Below are 18,487 nucleotides of genomic sequence, written 5' to 3'. Positions count from 1 at the left end.
TTGGAAGTTAAAAAGTAGACAGTGACGTATGTCAGCTGCAAAGAAGAGCATGGTTTACAGGTTTATGACTGTGTTTTTTAATGAAGTAGCAGGAGAGTCATTGAGCAGCATGTGGTCCTGCAGCTAAGAGGAGAGAGATGAATGGCATTATTAGTGTGTCAGAGGCGTCCTTTAAAAAGGCAGGAGTGCTATTAAATGACACAGATTGGTTCACTTCAGTTAGACAAGGGGCTGAATTAGTTGATATCATGCAGTGACTCATGCAGTGGTTTGTCCTAACCCATATTTCGCCAAACTAGGGTATCTGTGCCGAAGAGTCCTCTGTGGGTTTTGTCATGAGATTCCCCACCTCCCTTTACTTCCCCTGATGTTTTCTAGAAGTCACTGTACCAGATCTCGCTGAAAGGTCTTTCTTTTTTTTCCCTGACTTACACCTTGACAGCTTTGTGCACGTCCACACTGACATTTTCTCCCCCTCTCTTCTCTGCTTCCTGTGTTGCAGCTGACATTATCTCAACGGTGGAGTTTAACTCATCGGGGGAGCTGTTGGCCACCGGGGATAAAGGAGGCAGAGTGGTTGTCTTCCAGAGGGAGCAGGAGGTAGGAAATGCCAACAATGCAACACTAATTATGCTGCCCTTCTGCTGAAAGGATTTGACAGCCTTGAAATATTAAAGTTGGATTGTTTGCTTTTGAATAACTAGAAGGCAAAGGGGTGTGTCCGAAAAGGAAAACCACAAACAACAAAAGTCTCTTCCACCACTATGAGGCTTTGGTTGGACCGTCATTATAAACTCATGTTGCATGGAAAAACATTCTTTTAAATCACCAAATTGTGCATTCTAGTTAAGATCTCAAGGTTTCCAATGATAAAAAATATTTCATGCTGAATCACACATGAAGCACATGAAGAATTTTTCATTTCATGTGATAGAGAAGCCATAGAAATCTAACATCGTTGAGCTGAATGTTTTGTTCAGTATAAATGTAGCATTTAGCTGTAATGAAGCAAATAACTACATGAACAATTTAAGTGGATACAGAGAGTAAAATAACCAGCAATTATTTTTATATCATGTTAAAGAAGTAGTTTTAGGTTTGGGGAAATTACCTGTAGATAGAACCAGGCTAGCTGTTTCCCTGTTTCAACTTTCTATGCTAAGCTAAGCTATAAGCTGTAGGTCCATATTTAAGTTAGGGATACAAGAGTGGTATCAATCTTCTCTTAGAACTCAGAGCAGGAATGCTAATTAGCACGTAAAACAATACTTTAACCTTCTGAAATGAACAGCAAACAAGTCAGTCTCTAACTTTCTCCCTCACTTTGTCTTTCACAGAGTAAAAGCCAGCCCCAGCGACGAGGGGAATACAATGTTTACAGCACATTCCAGAGCCACGAGCCGGAGTTTGACTACCTGAAGAGTTTGGAGATTGAGGAGAAGATCAACAAGATCAAATGGCTTCCTCAGCAGAACGCCGCCTACTTCCTGCTGTCCACCAACGGTCAGTCACTCAGCTAAAGTCGACCCTGCTACAGTAGGAGTGACTCAGGTGGCAAAGTGGTCAAAGGAACCATCACCATCAGTGTTTAAACATGGACGTAGTGTTGTTGTTAGTCACTCAAAGTGTCAACTAAAGGCATGATTCATTCCTCACTCTGCAGAATGGTCCGATATATACAGCTGATGCAGAAGGAGATGTTATTAATATCACATGAAAATGTCTTTTTGACTAGTCCTGTGAATGTATTGGTGTTTCGCATGACTGAGCAAGTGCCACCAGCAGAAGCGTTTCAGATTGAGGACTTCATGCATGGCTGCCACGGCAGGAACACACACCCACACACATATATCACACACCATGCATGCACACTAGCTGAAACAGGCACACACACACACGCACACATCAGCAGAGAGACATCTTGCAGATTGTGGGCTTCATGCATGGCTGCTACAGAAGTGCTAGCGGTGGCTGGAGCAGATGGCAGAGGGTCCTGTGGCGATGGCCTCGCTGCTCTGACACCAATATTCACAGTGGAAATTAAAAGAAAGGAAAAAAAAAAAGTAACAACCTGACTGCTGCTGCCATCCCCTTCACTAGACAGAGAAGATGGGATGTAACTGGTGTTTATGTGACACAGAATTGAGAAGCGCCCAGATGGCTTTTTCAGGGTGAGTGTATCCTGCAGCAGGGAAATGTAGTCAACTTGTAGATTGATATCAGTGACATCAGAATCTACACAGGAGCTGCCGCCATTCATCATCCTCGCTGGCTCCTGCCCAGCTACATGCCAGATTGGCTGCCCAACCCCCCGCATCCATCTTGTATCTGAGATTCACTGTAGTGAGCCATGATCTAACTGTATTTTGTGTTTGTTGTGTGTTTGTTTGATGTATCCATCCCAGACAAGACAGTGAAGCTGTGGAAGATCAGCGAGAGAGATAAGCGTCCGGAGGGCTACAACCTGAAGGATGACGACGGACGGATCAGAGACCCGTCGACCATCACCTCGCTACGGGTAAGAGGAGGCCACACAAAAATAACAGGTCCAACACCACCCAAATTTCGCTGTGTTAAAATTTCGCTGTTTGGCTTGGAGTCAAATTGCAGGTCATCTGACGACAGGGAAAATATCAGTATCACAAACGCATAGTGTTTAGGGAATAGCTTGTCATTTTTGGGAAACAGGCTTATTCACTGTCTTGCCAAGAGAATAAGCCTGTACAGTAAATATGAAGCTAGAGCTGGTAGCCGGTTAGCTTAGCATAAAGACAAAATAGGGGAAGACTTGACCTTGTCTGGCCCCACCAAAAGTAACAAAACCAACCTGCCAACAGCTCTAATACTCACTGATAAACATGTTTAATCATAAAATTAAATTTGTCATTTTTACACTTTCTCCTAAGCTAAGCTAACCGGCTGATTTACACTGAACACGCAGACATGAGAGTTGTATCAATCAGTCACTTTCAACTAACTCTTGGCAAGAAAGTGAATAGGTGCATTTGTCAAGATGTTAAACTATTCCTTTAGGGGCAATTTAGCAATGTAAAAAATGAGACTTGGAAGGCAAAAGATGCCAAAGTCTTGAAAGGCATGTTGTTATTAGACATTTTTCTCAGCAGACATTTCGACTTGTCATGGTAGATGCACAATGCCAGGACCGTGAGCCTGACACTGCTAAATGGAATTCAGTAACACATACTTTTCCTATAGTGACGCATCAAAACTGCTCTGTGACAAAGGCCTATCCTCAGTTTGCACACTGAGTAGTTTGTGGTCTGCATAAAAACGGTTCAGATAAGTTGATTGAATTAAAATGAAGTATTCAGTCATTATTCCATGACAGCCTAAATTCTGCATGACATCAGTTTCTCTTTTAAATACCCACTGAATATCATATGCTCAGTTTCAGTGCTGATAAATGATAGTCTCACACCATCCAACACACTATCTCTTGACAATTTTGAACTTAAATTGGTAGAAGAAAGTGAGAATGAGTGATCGATAATGTGCACTGAGCTGAAGACCATGAAAGGATCATCCTCTCTCTCTCGGTCTCTCATTCTTATCACTCCACTACCACTTTAATTTTCACACACAGCAGGCAGGCACATAGAACACTGTGTGTGTATGTGTGAGTGTGTGTGTCTGCCATAGTAGATTAGTGCTGTGTTCAGCGTGTCTGTCCCTCTTTGTCTGGCTGGCCAGGGGATCATAGCAACCTGCAGGACAGGCCGGGACTGTGGCAATCCTGTTTAGAGGCTGTGAAATCTGTGCAGGGCGAGAAAGCACAGGAGGAGAGGGAGGAGTGCAGAAATGTTCGTCCTAAATGTAGCCAAAAAAATCCAACAAAAAAATGTATGATGTAAAATTTATCATTAAGTATGTCCTTAAAACATAAAATGTGTATTTTATGTATATATGTATGTTTTATCTGATTGTGATGTGCTGCTTTAAAAGGAGAAACTGCTTTTAAATTGTATATTTCAAACAGAATAAGTGTGTGTACACACACACCACATATATATATATATATATATACACACACACACACACACACACACACACACACATTTTAAATATTCTCTACATACTATAAGGAAGAGGATCTATTAGGTTGTTGCGAAGGTGCAGGGGCAAGCTGAACAGCGTAACTGTCAGTGTTTGGGGGTTATGGGTTAATACGGTCTGTGTCTCTCTGGACAGCCAGTGAAAGACATGGAAATGAAGTGACACCCATGGAGATACAGCAGCCTGCTGGGCTGCCATGTCTCTCTGTCAGTGCCAGCAACGGACGAGAGAAAAAGGGAAGAAGCAGTCGATTTGTTCTCCTCTCTCCCTCCCCTCCCTTCTCTCTTTGTCTGGGTTTTATCTGGCCAACGGGGGGCTGCATGCAGACTGGTGCTGGGTGTCTTTGAAGCCCGAGCAGCACTGTGCAACTGTGTGTGTTTGTGTGTATATTTGTGTGTGTGAGAGAGAGAGAGAGAGAGAGAGAGAGAGAGAGAGAGAGAGAAAGAGAGAAAGAGCTTGTCTTAGTTCTGCAGAGTTCAGTTATCATTCCTCAGCAGGGCCTAGCGATGCCCTCAGGCCATCTCTCCTTCCACCTCCCTTGCTTTCTCTCTTTTTTTCCTCTCATTCTCTCTCACACACAAATAAGAGAACAGGGGTGACTTCTTCAGCACTCACATGAGACACAGAGAGAGGGGAGGGTTGTGTGTGTGGGGCGATCACTGAGTAGCCGTGTAGTAAACAGATATTCACAGTCTGATTGAACCGGCTCATCAAACAGCCCTGGAGCCCCTCAGTCGCTGTCTCTGTTTCATTAAGATTTGTGGAGTAAATGTCATATGAATCCCTGGAGTCATCCAGTCTCTCTCTCACACACACACACGCTGTATATCCAAACACACACAAGAAACCATGTATATGCACAGCCATACATACACAGATAAATATCTGACAAGGCCTCCAGGAAACCAGTGGCAAAGCACATTAAATATTGTTCCTGCATATTTTTCTGTGGTTCTTTACATTTCCCCTTCTCTAATTGACCTGTCTTCGCCAATAGGTGCCTGTGCTGCAGCCCATGGACTTGATGGTTGAAGCTACAGCCAGGCGTGTATTCAGCAACGCTCACACCTACCACATCAACTCCATCTCTGTCAACTCTGACCTTCAGACATTCATCTCCACTGACGACCTCAGGGTGAACCTGTGGAACCTGGAGATCACTGACCGCAGCTTCAGTATCCTCTCATCCCAGCCTTTTACTATGTTTAGGAGCTCACTTTTTCAGAGCTAAAATTCAAAAACAGTTGTGATTTATCTCAGTTCTGTGTTAGCTGCCTGCTGATGGAATCATAGTTTGTCCTTAGCATCTGTCTCTCAGACATTGTGGACATCAAACCAGCCAACATGGAGGAGCTGACGGAGGTGATCACCTCAGCTGAGTTTCACCCCCAGCAGTGTCACACCTTCGCCTACAGCAGCAGCAAGGGCTCGATACGCCTCTGTGACATGAGACAGGCTGCGCTCTGTGACAAGCACTGCAAATGTGAGTATCAATACAGCACCTGATGGGGAAGATGATATAATGAGTTTAAGAAAGAAAATAAGCGTAGCAAATCCTGTAAAACACTTATCTTTGCAAATTTTCTTCTATGCAATATTTTTTATTCTATTATGTTTTGTTAAGTCTTTTATTTTATGGCACCTTATTATGTTCACTGTAAATGTATTCAGCCAAAATGTCAGAAATACTATGGTCATGAGTCCAAATTCCTCCAGCAAAACCACTCTGTCATGTAAATGTTGCTTCAAAGCCTCCTCTCTTACAGGATTCTGCATAAAATTGCTCATGTGAGGATAAATGGTTGCACTGTACTAAACTGAAATAGTGAATTCATTTACATGTTTTTGCCTTTAGATATTTAGTCTATCAAACATTAGAGCCAGTCTTCAGACATCCACTGTGTGTCCTAAAAGCTAGCTGGGTAGCAGTATCATTATTATGATCAGCTTTAAACAAAACAGTGTGAAAGGAACAGGTTAGGGTGCTGCAGGTTCACGAACAACTGTAAATTGTAAATGCCCAAACAAAGAGCGACACGACTGTGAAAACAGAAGGACAACATGGCAGCACCAATGTTGCAAATTCACACTCAATTTTTCTGCTTCAGCACCACCTTTGTGTGGCGGTGACATGCAGCCTTCCCCCTGCTCAATATGCCAGGATTGATAACCCATCAATAAATCAATGTGTGTTTGTGTCTCAAACAATGAATGGTCTTCTCTAAAGCTTAACATCACATGCATACACTTTGGTGAAATGAATAATGAATACACTGACATTTTCGCTGGAAAATCAATGGCTTAAGAGCAATCGCATTAGTCCCTCATGGACACACCTTGTTGTTCAATAATGTCAGTCATTTCCTCAGACATATTGATGCGTTCACTGGACCGTGCACCAACATGGCCTGTTGAATTTCACATGAGCATTTGAGGGTTAAACAAGAATTGGATTTGGAAGATTTCAAGTTGTATTGTTCAGAGCTGCCCTCTGATTGTTTGATATTGACATGTATGTATCATTCCTTGACAGGTACCTGCAGTGTAAACACACACACACACACACACACACACATACTCTCATGTACTCACACACAGAGCAGGCAGGTGCTCTCGTTAGCCTCAGGACAGGTCTGTTAATACCGACCCACTGTCTCACTGCATGAATGGGAATGGCTCAGAGCAATGTATGATGCCCTCCCTCCCACACACACACACGCACACACAAACACAAATACACACAGATCCTCCTTCCCTTGACATGCACACACACACATACACACACACACACCTTCCTGCACCTCCTACATAAACAACAAAAACACAATCATACTGTATCCCCTCCCATACCTGTAAATCTAGGAGGCTGCTGGTATCAATCAGTGTTAGAGCGAGGATGGATGGATGGATGAGGGATGGATGGAAGGATAGGAGAGGATTGCCAAAGCGCTGAGCCCCAGGACAGAGAGAGAGAGGGACCAAAAAAAGCTCCCCTGCCAACTCCCTGGGGACCCTATTATACACCCCTGGAGTGGGAGGGAGGGCCGGGACGCACAAGCATATATACATGCACACACTGCACACACCCACTTATACACAAACACTCATTCACTGACACACACACAAATCCAGCGGGGGCTCAAATGGGCCCAGGACTTTGACATTGATTTGTTTTTCTTATCCCTTCCTCACCCCCCCCATTTTTTCATCTCTCACACCGCATCCCTCGTTAGACTTCCCATTGACATATCACAGAGCTATTCTCCAGGCCCCGGCTAAGGAGGAGGAGGAGGAGGAGGAGTGAGGGATGGAGGGGTGGCAGAGGGGAGGAGAATGGCAGGGGCATTTTGGGAGAGATGGAGAGGAGCAAGGGGAGGGTGGGAGGAAAAGAGGAGGAGGAACAATAACTTGACAGCTAACGATGGAATGCCTGGCTCTTATCCCCAGCGTGTTGGCCTGCACACAGATCAGCAGCTGCCAAAATCAATATGAATCATAACCAATATTTACCCAGCATGCTGACCCAAGACTGTCTCCCTAAACACACAGAGAAATAATCCTGTGAAGAGATGCAGCTGCTGCGGCAAACCCCGCATCCAGGCATTGTTCTGGCTGTTATTGTTCGCTAATGACAGCCCCCACCACCCAAACAAAATCTGCTTTGTGTTTTCTCGCTGTGAATGATTAAAAGCCTTGCAGAAGGAAAAAAACATCTCTTTTTAAGCTGCGACCTCCTACGGTGTAAAAATATGTTTTCTCTTGTCAGAAGATAACTGCTTTTTGCTCTTTTCTCTCTTAGACTTTGAGGAGCCGGAGGATCCGTCCACTCGCTCCTTTTTCTCTGAAATCATCTCATCCATCTCAGACGTGAAGTTCAGCCACAATGGGCGCTACCTGATGACAAGGGACTACCTCACTGTCAAGGTGTGGGACCTTCAAATGGAGAACAAACCGCTGGAGACATACCAGGTACGTTGTGCTTTTATGTGCCTGTTGGACATCTAACCTCTAATGATAACTCAGCTGGTGAAGTTAGTAAATGATGGTTAGGCCTGGATCAAACCAAAACTTATTGATTTCAGGCTAATCACTCAACATAATCCTGTTCCACTGTCACCAGTGTCATCTTTAGCGATTACCCCAGGAGGGCTTATTGAGCTGACTGGTGGGAAGACAGATAGGGTCGGTGCTGATGCAACCTGAAGGGCAAAACCTCCCACCGAGTGGTCACTGGGGTCAGATCCACATAGTCTGATAAGGGAAGGCATCTTAGGGCGGGTCATGATTGATAAGGCCATCAGCTGGGCTCAAGGGATTCTCTGTCCAATTCCAGCTCTGCCTCCACCTGCTACCTAACATCTTAGCTTAGGTCACCGGGTCTGGAGGGATTAAAGAAAGTGGAGCATATGGTAGTGCAGCTTATGGTCGTGTGGTTGACCACCGAAAGGCGATGTGGAAAACTTTAGGTGCTTGAAAAATATGTATTCCATCAAGTGATTTACAAAATCATTTTTTGTTGGTTTTTGTTTTCAGGTTCATGACTATTTACGGGGCAAACTTTGTTCTCTGTATGAGAATGACTGCATCTTTGACAAGTTTGAGTGTGTCTGGAATGGATCAGACAGGTGAGACTTCTTATACATCCAGCCTCCATCAACCCATCCATGCATCCATGCATCCATGTATCTCAATAACCCTCCACTCTCTTCTGTTCCTCCTTTAGTGTCATAATGACCGGCTCCTATAACAACTTCTTCCGAATGTTTGACCGGAACACCAAACGTGACGTCACACTGGAAGCATCCAGAGAAAATAGCAAACCCAGAGCCATTCTCAAGCCTCGCAAGGTACAGCAATCCACATCAATACAAGTTTACTTATATCAACTCGAAGGCAAGTGGAATTGCCTGAGACTCTCTACCAAACAGCAAACTAAAGACACCTTTTGGATAAACTTGAAATGTCTTCAAGAAAAGAACAGAAACAACTTTGATCATTGATTGATTGATTTTTTAAGTAATTATTTCCTCAAATATGCAAGACACTCAGTGGTTGCACCCTTTAATGTGGATGGAAAATGTGAATATTTTCATAATAGTGAATATAAGTGAATATCTTTGGGTTTTAGACTCTCAGACTAAACTTTTGCTTTGGGAACCTGAGACATTTTTCAGTCTTTTCTTACATTTATTTGGATATTTTATTTTTGCCTTAATTTGAGAGCAGTTATAAAGAGACAGACAGGAAATCTGGCTTGAGAGAGACTGGGGTATGACATGCAACAAAGGTCCCTAGGGCAGTTACTAGGTCACAAGGCCACTGGGCAGGCCACTAATAAATATTCTTACATTAACAATGGGTCAAATGGTATGTGTGAAAGATGTCACACAGAGAAAACTATCACTTGAAGTTTTTCTCAGCTATACAGAGCATTTTAGCATCTTTCAGCTCATTGTTTTGGTTCATACATCAACCACATTACTATCTACAGCAGGCTGCTGTTTTCTGCAAAAAAAAAAAGTTCTGATAAACCCACTGTAGACAGACAACTTTAACAGCTAGCAAGTGAACATGATGGATCATTTAAGAGCCACATATACTACTACTTTATAATCTGAAAATACGTTACTGCTGTTTGACAGTTACTTCCGCTCCCCCCAAGTGGCCAAAACAATCAGTTGTTATTTCTTTAACATCCGTGAAATCAGTGTTAATTTATGCTTTAATATCATATCTTGACATCCCTTTAATCCTACTGTTGTCCTCCAGGTGTGTGTAGGTGGGAAGCGCCGTAAGGATGAGATCAGTGTAGACAGCTTAGACTTCAGCAAGAAGATCCTTCACACCACGTGGCACCCACATGAGAACATCATTGCTGTAGCTGCCACCAACAACCTCTACATCTTCCAAGACAAGGTCAACTAAAGGGGCAATCTTCCCCCGCTGACCCCTGGCCTCCTGCACATGTGAGGGGCTGCAGGGAGAGGTAGGGTTGGAGAAGGAGAGAGATGGAGCCCTTATCTACATCCTTCTCCTCCTCTCCCTATGTCTTGTTGCTGCTGGTCTTGAATTTTACCGCTCGGCTGAGGAAGCGTAGAATTGAATATCCAGCGACTGAAATGGCAAAGTGGACATTATGAATTTTGGGGAAATTGATACGGCCTGGATACAACTCGAGGAAAAGGATTCCTCAAAATCAAGAATGGACTTTCATTCTTCAATTTGACTTATAATTTAATTTATTTAGCCATGCGGACAAACACCAGAAGAAATGAATCTTGTGCATTTATGCAACAAGAGGATTGCTGCATGAATAACGTGATGTAGCAGCCCTCTGGACCCTGAAGAAAGGGGCTGATGTGGGCACACTCAACGTAAAATAGAGCACACAGACAGAAAACCAAGCTTACATGATGGTGGCTCACTGTTGTGTAGCAACAGTGCCCCCTCTCTATCAGTCCGCTCATGCTACAGTGCATGTGATCAAAGTTTCGGACAGTGCGACTTGCTGCAGAATTCCTACAGGAAGAGGAAGAGACTGTTAATCCCTGATCCCCAGAAACTGAGAGTTTTTCTCTGCCTGTGACACAACGCGGTCAGTCTTTCTAGCACCAATTCTGTGTCTCCCTGCTGAGACTGCTGTAGTCTGTAATGTGAATGAGGCCCCTCCAGGCTGTGTCAATGGTTTTATTTAATGCTGTTGTTTTATTGAGTCCTTCTCTCGGTCAGTGAGTCTGTTTAGAAGCTGTGGTGCCTTCTTTTGGTATGTGGGGGTTCGATGTAGTGGGCGCGGGAGGGGGGGAGGGGACTGAGTACAAGGCAGGAGTGTGAATGTTTCAAATGAAATGTTAACTTAGGAATTTTTCTTTTCTTTTTTTCCCTCTCTCTTTCTCTTTCTCTCTGTCTCTCTCTATAAATGAAAACAAAAAAAAAGCTTCACCGAGGTCCCAAGTGGAAAAAGTGCTTGAAGCAATGTAGTCATGATTACATTAAAGCACCGGCTACATGCTTGTGAGTTCAGGGGAGGACGCTGTGATGTGTACAAAGTAATTGTCGCTATTATCACAAAGCAGTCAGTCAGATGTCATCAGTTTGCAAGAGACACGACAAAGCCACAGTAAAAATTTTGCAAAGTTCCTGCTGAAAAATAAAAATGCTCACCGCGTTTATTTGGATAGTACTGAAAATGATCTGTAGATGGTAAAACCGTCAACTTTTAATGTCAAATATTATTGAAAGTCAACCTGAGATATCTTGGCATAACACAATGCTAGCCTAGCTCTTGATCTTGTTTTTGCATGCGTTGGATCTGAATCAGATGAAACTGATAGCTTGCGTATAGTTAACTGAACATCTACAGATCATCTGAGGCACTATGCAAACTGTTACTTGCTTTTTCCAGAGGGTACCAGTTTAAAAACTGTTTGGGCTAAGATCGCTGCAGTGCCTGTCCCCGTTCCCCCTCTTGCTGAAGACGGGCAACGTGAGACAGCAGCAGGTTGTGTTTCAGCACTCGGCTCTGTGATCAGTTTGGAAATCATCAGAATTGTGTTTAGAGCCGCCTCCCATAAAGGCAAGCTGTCAAAGGTCTAAATGAACTCTGTGAAATCAGGGAATTATTAAGTGTGATTCCTTTAAACAGTAATGTCTTCTAGACTTCCTCCTTTGTGACACTTCTAATTGAAACAAACAAAAAACCTTTTATAGCTCAGAATGTATTGAAATGCAATTAATTACCATGCAGTCTTTATGCTTACTGGACTTTCTTTGAATAAAAAAGAATAAAGATGTGCAAGTTCAAATCCTGCATTGTTGGGCTTCCTCTGTTAAAGGTGTTGACTCAATTCAATATACAGTAAATTTCCTGACCACATTCATTGCAGCTTATGGTGCAAGGGCGCCCTCATGTGGGCAAAGAGTAAGATCTAGAGGCAGTCTGGCTGTTGCAAAGAAGGGAGGAGACACGATTTTCATTAACTGGACACAGTTGGTGGCTGATTTCAAATTACCAGCAACTGTCACAATTTTCTTAATTTTTTCTGATTATTCATGTCTATTCATATTATACTCATTTATCATTTTAAAATCATAAAAACAGCTTCCAAATGAGGGTTGCTGACCCACCCAAAAAGCATTGCAAAAATGCCTTTGCTGTTATAACACTGATTTTGTGCCAAAAAAAAAACCACCAACAACAACAACAACAAAAAAAAACAACAACCAAAAACTAAAATCAACGGTTAAGTATCAGCATCTCTTACTGTCTACAAGGAAAGCTTTGGTGTAACAGCCACTAATTCACAAACATTTACACAAATTAGAAATCCAATACTTTCATATGTCATACTGTGCACATTATGCAGAATTTTTCTAATTGGCCCCATGAGGCTGTGGTCTGCGCACATTTTGTCAGCTGGGGACAGCAGCTGTCAATCAAACAGCATCTTTATAACCAGCCGCAGAAGCTGCATCATCGTGTCTCTGGATAGACCAAGACACAGACAGGAGGTCCACTGTGATTACTGACTGTCAATCGATACATTCTCTGATAAGATTGTGACAGGTTTAGATTCAGAGGGGCTGTCTTTATAGACGTATATCTGTCTTCAGACCACCTCAATTTTTGGTAAGCTTCTACCTAGATTCTTTTCTCATCTCCTGGCTGCCTTTGGCTTCTCAATTCTTTTCCTCTCATATCAGCTCACCATCTCTCTGGAGAGGATGGATAAGCTGAGTGAGAACAATGCGACTGTGCTGAACAGCTCCATAGACAAGTGGTCATTCAATCAACGTGGCTCATTCCAACACCTGGACCCCGGGGAGCTGAGGGTCCTGCTGCCGGCTATCCTGGGAGTCATCTGCGTCTTGGGTGTGGCTTGTAATCTCACCGCGATGGTCATCTTGTTCTCAAATGCACACAAAGGCAAACTGTCCCTCATCAACTCCCTCATCTTCAACCTGATGTTTGCTGACGGGCTGGTGCTCATGTTCACGATGCCTTTCAGGGCTGCTTCCTACTCCAAAGCCAGCTGGAATCTGGGCTGGGTGGTGTGCAAGACGGCCGACTGGTTCCTCCAGTCCTGCATGGCTGCGAAGAGCTTCACAGTGGCAGTCATGGCCAAGGCTTGCTACCGGTACGTGTCCAACCCCACCAAGCAAGTGAGCATCCACCTGGGCTCCATCCTGGTGGTGCTCTTCTTCATCTGGCTGTTCGCCTGCTCTGTCACCATCCCTCACTGGCTGTTTGCTACGCTGCAGAGAGAGATCCATGGGGTGGTGTGTGTGTTGATGGTTCCTCCTGAAGCCCGGGATTTCATGACGGTGTACGTCAAGGCATACCCCCTGGGGGTGTACTGTGCACCTCTCAGCTTTGCCCTGATGTATTTCTGGAAGGCTTATGGCCAGTGCCAGCGCCGCTCCAGTAAGACTCAGAATCTGCGTACACAGATCAGATCCAGGAAGCTCACCTTGATGTTGTTCAGTCTGACTGTGGCAATGGCTATTCTCTGGCTTCCTCACTGGGTGGTGTGGGTTTGGGAGCGTCATATAGCAGAGAAAGAAATTGAAGGAGCTCAGCCTCTCCTCTCCTCTCCTCCACTTTTTCTAACCCTCTCAGCTCAGCTGCTCACCTTCTCCCTGTCGCTGGTGAACCCTTTAATCATCCTCTCTTTATCTGAGGAGTTCAGAGAGGGCTACAGGGGGCTGTGGAGGCGCCTCACCCTGCGCAAACAACCTCCACCAAAGCCAAAGCCGGGACCTCACAACCCTACCGTTCTCCAGACGCCTTGCCCCAGACCAGAGACCTCAGGCCAGCTGAGGGAGGAGAGGAACTTTCGATCGAGTTCCAGCCACCAGGCTCCCAGCATAGATGCTCAACCCCAGGTGGAACAAGGTGGAGGAAGAGGAGGAGGAGGAGGAGGAGGAGGGAGAGAAATAGACAAGGTGAGCCTCAAAGATGGGATTGTCTTGCCTGACGTGGAGCAGTTCTGGCACGAGAGGGAGACAGGATCTAACGCAGAGGAAAATGATCCTGTGCCGTGGGAGCATCAGAGCAACGAGGGAAAATAACAACCACCTTCCAGCTCATCATCAAGTTAACGTCACTAAAATCCTCAGATAGCAGTAACTTCATTAAGAGACCTCATTTGAATGGACTGATCAGTGATACACCGTAAGTCATTGGTATTGTCAACTGTGTTTATGATATTATTCAAAGGGAAGAAGGGCAATCAATCATCAGTCCATATCTGTATATAAGGTAAACTCTGCAATAAATGTCTCTTTGTTGTTTAATGAGGAAGAACTAGATTATAATTAGTGCATGTGTAGCTTTTGGTGTCTGTAAATTTAAAGCTTCTTGTAAGGATGACAATGTAAATTCAATACAAACATGGCATACAGTAAAGGAATAAGTAAAATTGCAGATATCTTAACATATATTTCTGAAGATTATATAGTAAAGACTAAGGATGCTGCAAGAAACTGCCAGAGCAAAACAGAAATGATTTTCATTTTATCATTTAAAAAATACCTAATGGATCTTAATTGGAGGCACAGTAAATGTTAACCCCCTTAAATGTGTTTGGCACCCATTGTAACCTTTTTCCAGTATTGTATAAATCATTTTACTATTAATTATTATTATTATCATATTAAGTGATGTGGAAGTCTGCAGTTTTTATGTGAAAGTGAAAGAAATTGTGTTTCCTGTCTTTTTTCTGTGAGAGAGGTTATTTTGTAATTGTTGTGCATCTGAATGACCAGTGTTTACAATAAAGACTATTCTAAAAAAAAATGTAGTTTGTGTATGATATTTTCTTGCAGTGTCAAAAATTGTTCAGATTAGAAGAAAATGTAGATACACAACAGCAATATAGTTGTTGAGTGTATCTGTATTCGATCTTCACTGTTTATGTAATTGATTAAGTCAATGACACACACACGCACAGACACACATGCAAAGTCTTAATGAGCTAGATCAGACATCAGTGGATGGCCTCCTGCTGACATTGGGTCATTAAATATATTTTCATAAGGGCATGCATGAGAATCGCCAAGGGTTTTAATTAGAGGTAAAGAGCTTTCTTCTGAACTCGGAGTCGTTTCAGTGGGCTCTCCTCTGTGGGAGTCTCATAAGGAATTTTCTCCTCATTGATCTGAATATGCAGGATAGGTCAAAATCTCACAGTCAAACAACATGAGAGGAGACTGTGCCTGAGCTGATCTGTGATCGATCTGTCTGTCTGCTGTAACAGCAACCTGGCTGTGCTGAACACTGAAGCCACATGTAAATAATACTCCAACTACCTACCTACTTGTATTGACAACATGAGTTAAATATACAGTGCAGTGTCATAAAAAGTGAAATAGAAGGAAGGCAGAAGAAAATTTAGGATGTAGGAGTCATCCCGTGGTTACCTAATGCCTCTTTTCATTCCTTCTCTTCCCTTATGACATTTTCCTCACATTAATCATTTACGTTGACCTTTTATTGCCAGAGGCAAGAACCTCAATCAGAGCAACACTTAACTATATAACCCACCATCAGTCCCCAGGGTAGTGACCTGGCCATAAACACTGAGGGCAAAAAAGCAATCCACTCATTGGTGGACTTAAATTTTAACCTTTACTGTATAAACAGAGAAACTATTCAATATAACAGTACAACAATAACAAATGTGAACAATGGTGACAACTGTCTCACCATTTTTAACAACACTGTATGAACAATGCTTGCATTCACTACTGTTTGACACCTCTGGCGCTGGCATTTACCCTGGTAAATGAGCCAGTAAATCGTGACTGTGGGATTTCAGGGCAGAAAGCCCTGAAGCTGCTAATCACTGGCAGGCAACTGGTGCAACCCAGGCCATCACACATTTGAGACAATTAAATGCTTTTCAAAGCTCCTACATGCCCATGGTTCACCAGCCCAGGTGTTTTCACTTGTTTTGCCTAATTAGACAAGGAATGTGTGAGAGCTTGACTGATGACTTACTTGGATGTGAATCATGATTACGTTCACTGATGTGTAATGTGGCATTCTGGGATTTTCAGCAAAAAGGAAAGTCCCAGCTCTATACTAAACTACAAACTAATTGTTGCGCTACACTGTTTTTGCAACAAGATATACAAGTATAGTATACATATAATGTAAAGTACAATAAAATCAGTGTTTAACCTTTTGTACTAATAAGGAATGATACAATAGTTGTGATGATGGATGTCAATCAAACATCCCACAAAGTCAGAGCAAAATGCTTTTCCAAAGATTTAACACTTTTCAATTCTTCAAAAATTTCCTTCTTGCAATTCATTTATTTATTTATTTTTTTTTCAAGCTGTGAGCAGCTCAACCATTTCCTCTGCACAACAGTGGGAATCAATCATCAGTTCACTCAAAAATCAAGCATTTGCATACTAACTGTTGAGTATACACAAGTTAACAATAATGATTATCAGAACCTACTTTTTGTAAAGCCCTACACACCCATGGGACACCATCCTGGGTGTTAACACTTTAATGGGCTGACTGACGTCTCCCTCTTGCTCTTGTCTAACATAACAATGTCAATCACTCATTCACTAATCACTATAAATGAACTCACAATTAATCAATACATTTTGAATCATATACAGTCAACATAGTAATACAAAGTGAGTAGTGGACTTTTGAACCATTACTGACAGGTGCAGCGCCATATAACTGCAATTTACACAAGACCTGTATGGATCCATAATCAAACCTTTTATAGTGCAAACATTTTTTAGATTTCAAATACTTTAAGTACAATAGTAGAAAGTAAATATAGCACACTATGTAGCCAATACAGTGTGATTTCAGATGTTCAGATCTCTCATAGTGTCCTCATGATATTTTCAGCATTAGAATATTTTTCTCCAGATTATTTTGACATAAAACAACAGGAGGTAAAAAAAAGAAAAAAGAAGTTTGTATTAATGTTATGATGAATGATAAAAAAGGACTATATGCTGAGCAGAGAGAAAATTGGTGAAAAATGAGTGAGATAATCAACGTTACGAGTGGAAAAAACAGCTCAGGCTTAATGAGGTCATTATACAAGGCAGGGGAGCTTTCAGCAGGTGAGATCCTCTCTCTACTGCCCTCCTGGCTGTGCCCTACCCCCTGCTGTGAGGGGAGGTGGGGGTGTCACCCCTGCGTTTTATCCCTCATCCAATCATCATCTCTAATAAATGAAACTCCACAGGAAGTGACACACTAGCAAACACTAATTATGCTCAGCAGGAGAGGCTGGCTGCAATTAAGCCACATGCTAAAACCTTTGCCTGCCAATGGCTCGTCTCCCTCTGAGTCACAGCTACCTGTGCCTCCCTTTGGTCCTGTGGAAGATCACCTGGCTCTTCAGTCCGCAGAGATTCGACCAGGGTGTGTGTGTGTGTGTGTGTGTGTGTGTGTGTGTGTGTGTGTGTGTGTGTGTGTGTGTGTGTGTGTGTGGTTGTTTTTGTGTTGGAGGAAGGTTGGTTCAGGGGGTCTGGCCCTGGTATTTAGCAATCTTTTGATTAGAATAAATCAGAGGGCTTTCATCTCAGTGAAGGATGTGGAGATCTAAAGGGCAGTCACCTTTCAGCATTCCCAGCAAAACTAAGAGGGGGTATCATTTCAACCTATACACTAATCGATTTATAACTGATTGTTTAAAAAGCAGAGGGCAGCAGGTGAATGCACTAAATAGCATTTAAACTCCACTGTGGCACTTTAACATCAAATACCTTCTCTAGTAACAATGCATACAAAAGAGTTTCCTTCTAAATGTGAATCAAAGATGTGTACAATGTACCATTTTGATTTGCCATTAAACTGATCATTTAAATGTTTACATGTGTAAGTTTTTGATATCGCTACATAGCCAATGTTAGCATTAACAGCTTTTTACTTACCAGTCTTGAAGAAACATCACTGGCCCTGCATCAAACTTCTTCACTCGCCCTGCATCAAACTTCTTCACTCGCCAAGTGCTGTCTCTAGTGGGGGGGGGGGGGGGGAAGCAATGCCATCGTTAACTCATGTTTTGCTTCTCTTTCGATCACTTCTTTTCTTCTACTGAAGTTAGCATGCTAACCAGGTCTCATAATAATAGTTAGATAGTGAGTCACTGTAGCATCCAGTCTGCCCTCAGTGCAACATGAGAGAATGATGAAGTCGCCCTGCCCAGAAAATGTATCCTAATCTCTTGTTTTGTAAATACAATGATGGCTGAAGCTCTTGGTAAGTAAACAATTGTTAGCATTAACGTTGGGCTATTAAACGATAGCAAAAGAATACATATAGCACCTTTAAGACAAGCACTTCATGGTGAGGTGCTGGCGAATTTTTTTTCACAAAATTGGTAAATACAGCAAATACACAAGTCCTCTCATTTTCCACTACGTT

The 18,487-nt window shown here is 42.8% G+C and overlaps 2 protein-coding genes across 5 annotated transcripts in view; both read left to right on the top strand.

Moving 5' to 3' along the window:
• Window positions 1–11,876, top strand: part of ppp2r2ba (protein phosphatase 2, regulatory subunit B, beta a) — a 43,470-nt gene extending 31,594 nt beyond the window's left edge. For all 4 annotated transcript variants that reach the window (XM_018675526.1, XM_051072200.1, XM_018675528.2 and 1 more), the window contains 9 exons: window positions 503–600; window positions 1,338–1,503; window positions 2,406–2,518; window positions 5,072–5,249; window positions 5,393–5,557; window positions 7,874–8,043; window positions 8,608–8,699; window positions 8,798–8,921; window positions 9,844–11,876. In XM_018675526.1, the coding sequence (XP_018531042.1) occupies window positions 503–600; window positions 1,338–1,503; window positions 2,406–2,518; window positions 5,072–5,249; window positions 5,393–5,557; window positions 7,874–8,043; window positions 8,608–8,699; window positions 8,798–8,921; window positions 9,844–9,999 (1,262 nt within the window). In that variant the 3' untranslated portion in view covers window positions 10,000–11,876. The remainder of the gene's footprint in view (window positions 1–502; window positions 601–1,337; window positions 1,504–2,405; window positions 2,519–5,071; window positions 5,250–5,392; window positions 5,558–7,873; window positions 8,044–8,607; window positions 8,700–8,797; window positions 8,922–9,843) is intronic.
• Window positions 11,877–12,274: 398 nt separating this feature from the next.
• On the top strand, window positions 12,275–14,865 carry gpr151 (G protein-coupled receptor 151). Its single transcript, XM_018675525.1, has one exon. It carries the CDS (start codon window positions 12,796–12,798, stop codon window positions 14,140–14,142), a length of 1,347 nt encoding a protein of 448 aa, XP_018531041.1. The 5' UTR covers window positions 12,275–12,795; the 3' UTR covers window positions 14,143–14,865.
• The last annotated feature ends 3,622 nt before the right edge of the window (window positions 14,866–18,487 follow it).

This window comes from Lates calcarifer, linkage group LG8 (assembly GCF_001640805.2).
Source record: "Lates calcarifer isolate ASB-BC8 linkage group LG8, TLL_Latcal_v3, whole genome shotgun sequence".
Taxonomy (NCBI): Eukaryota; Metazoa; Chordata; class Actinopteri; family Centropomidae; genus Lates; species Lates calcarifer.
Note: the sequence above shows the minus strand (reverse complement) of the source record. Positions and strands in the feature narration are given on the sequence as shown.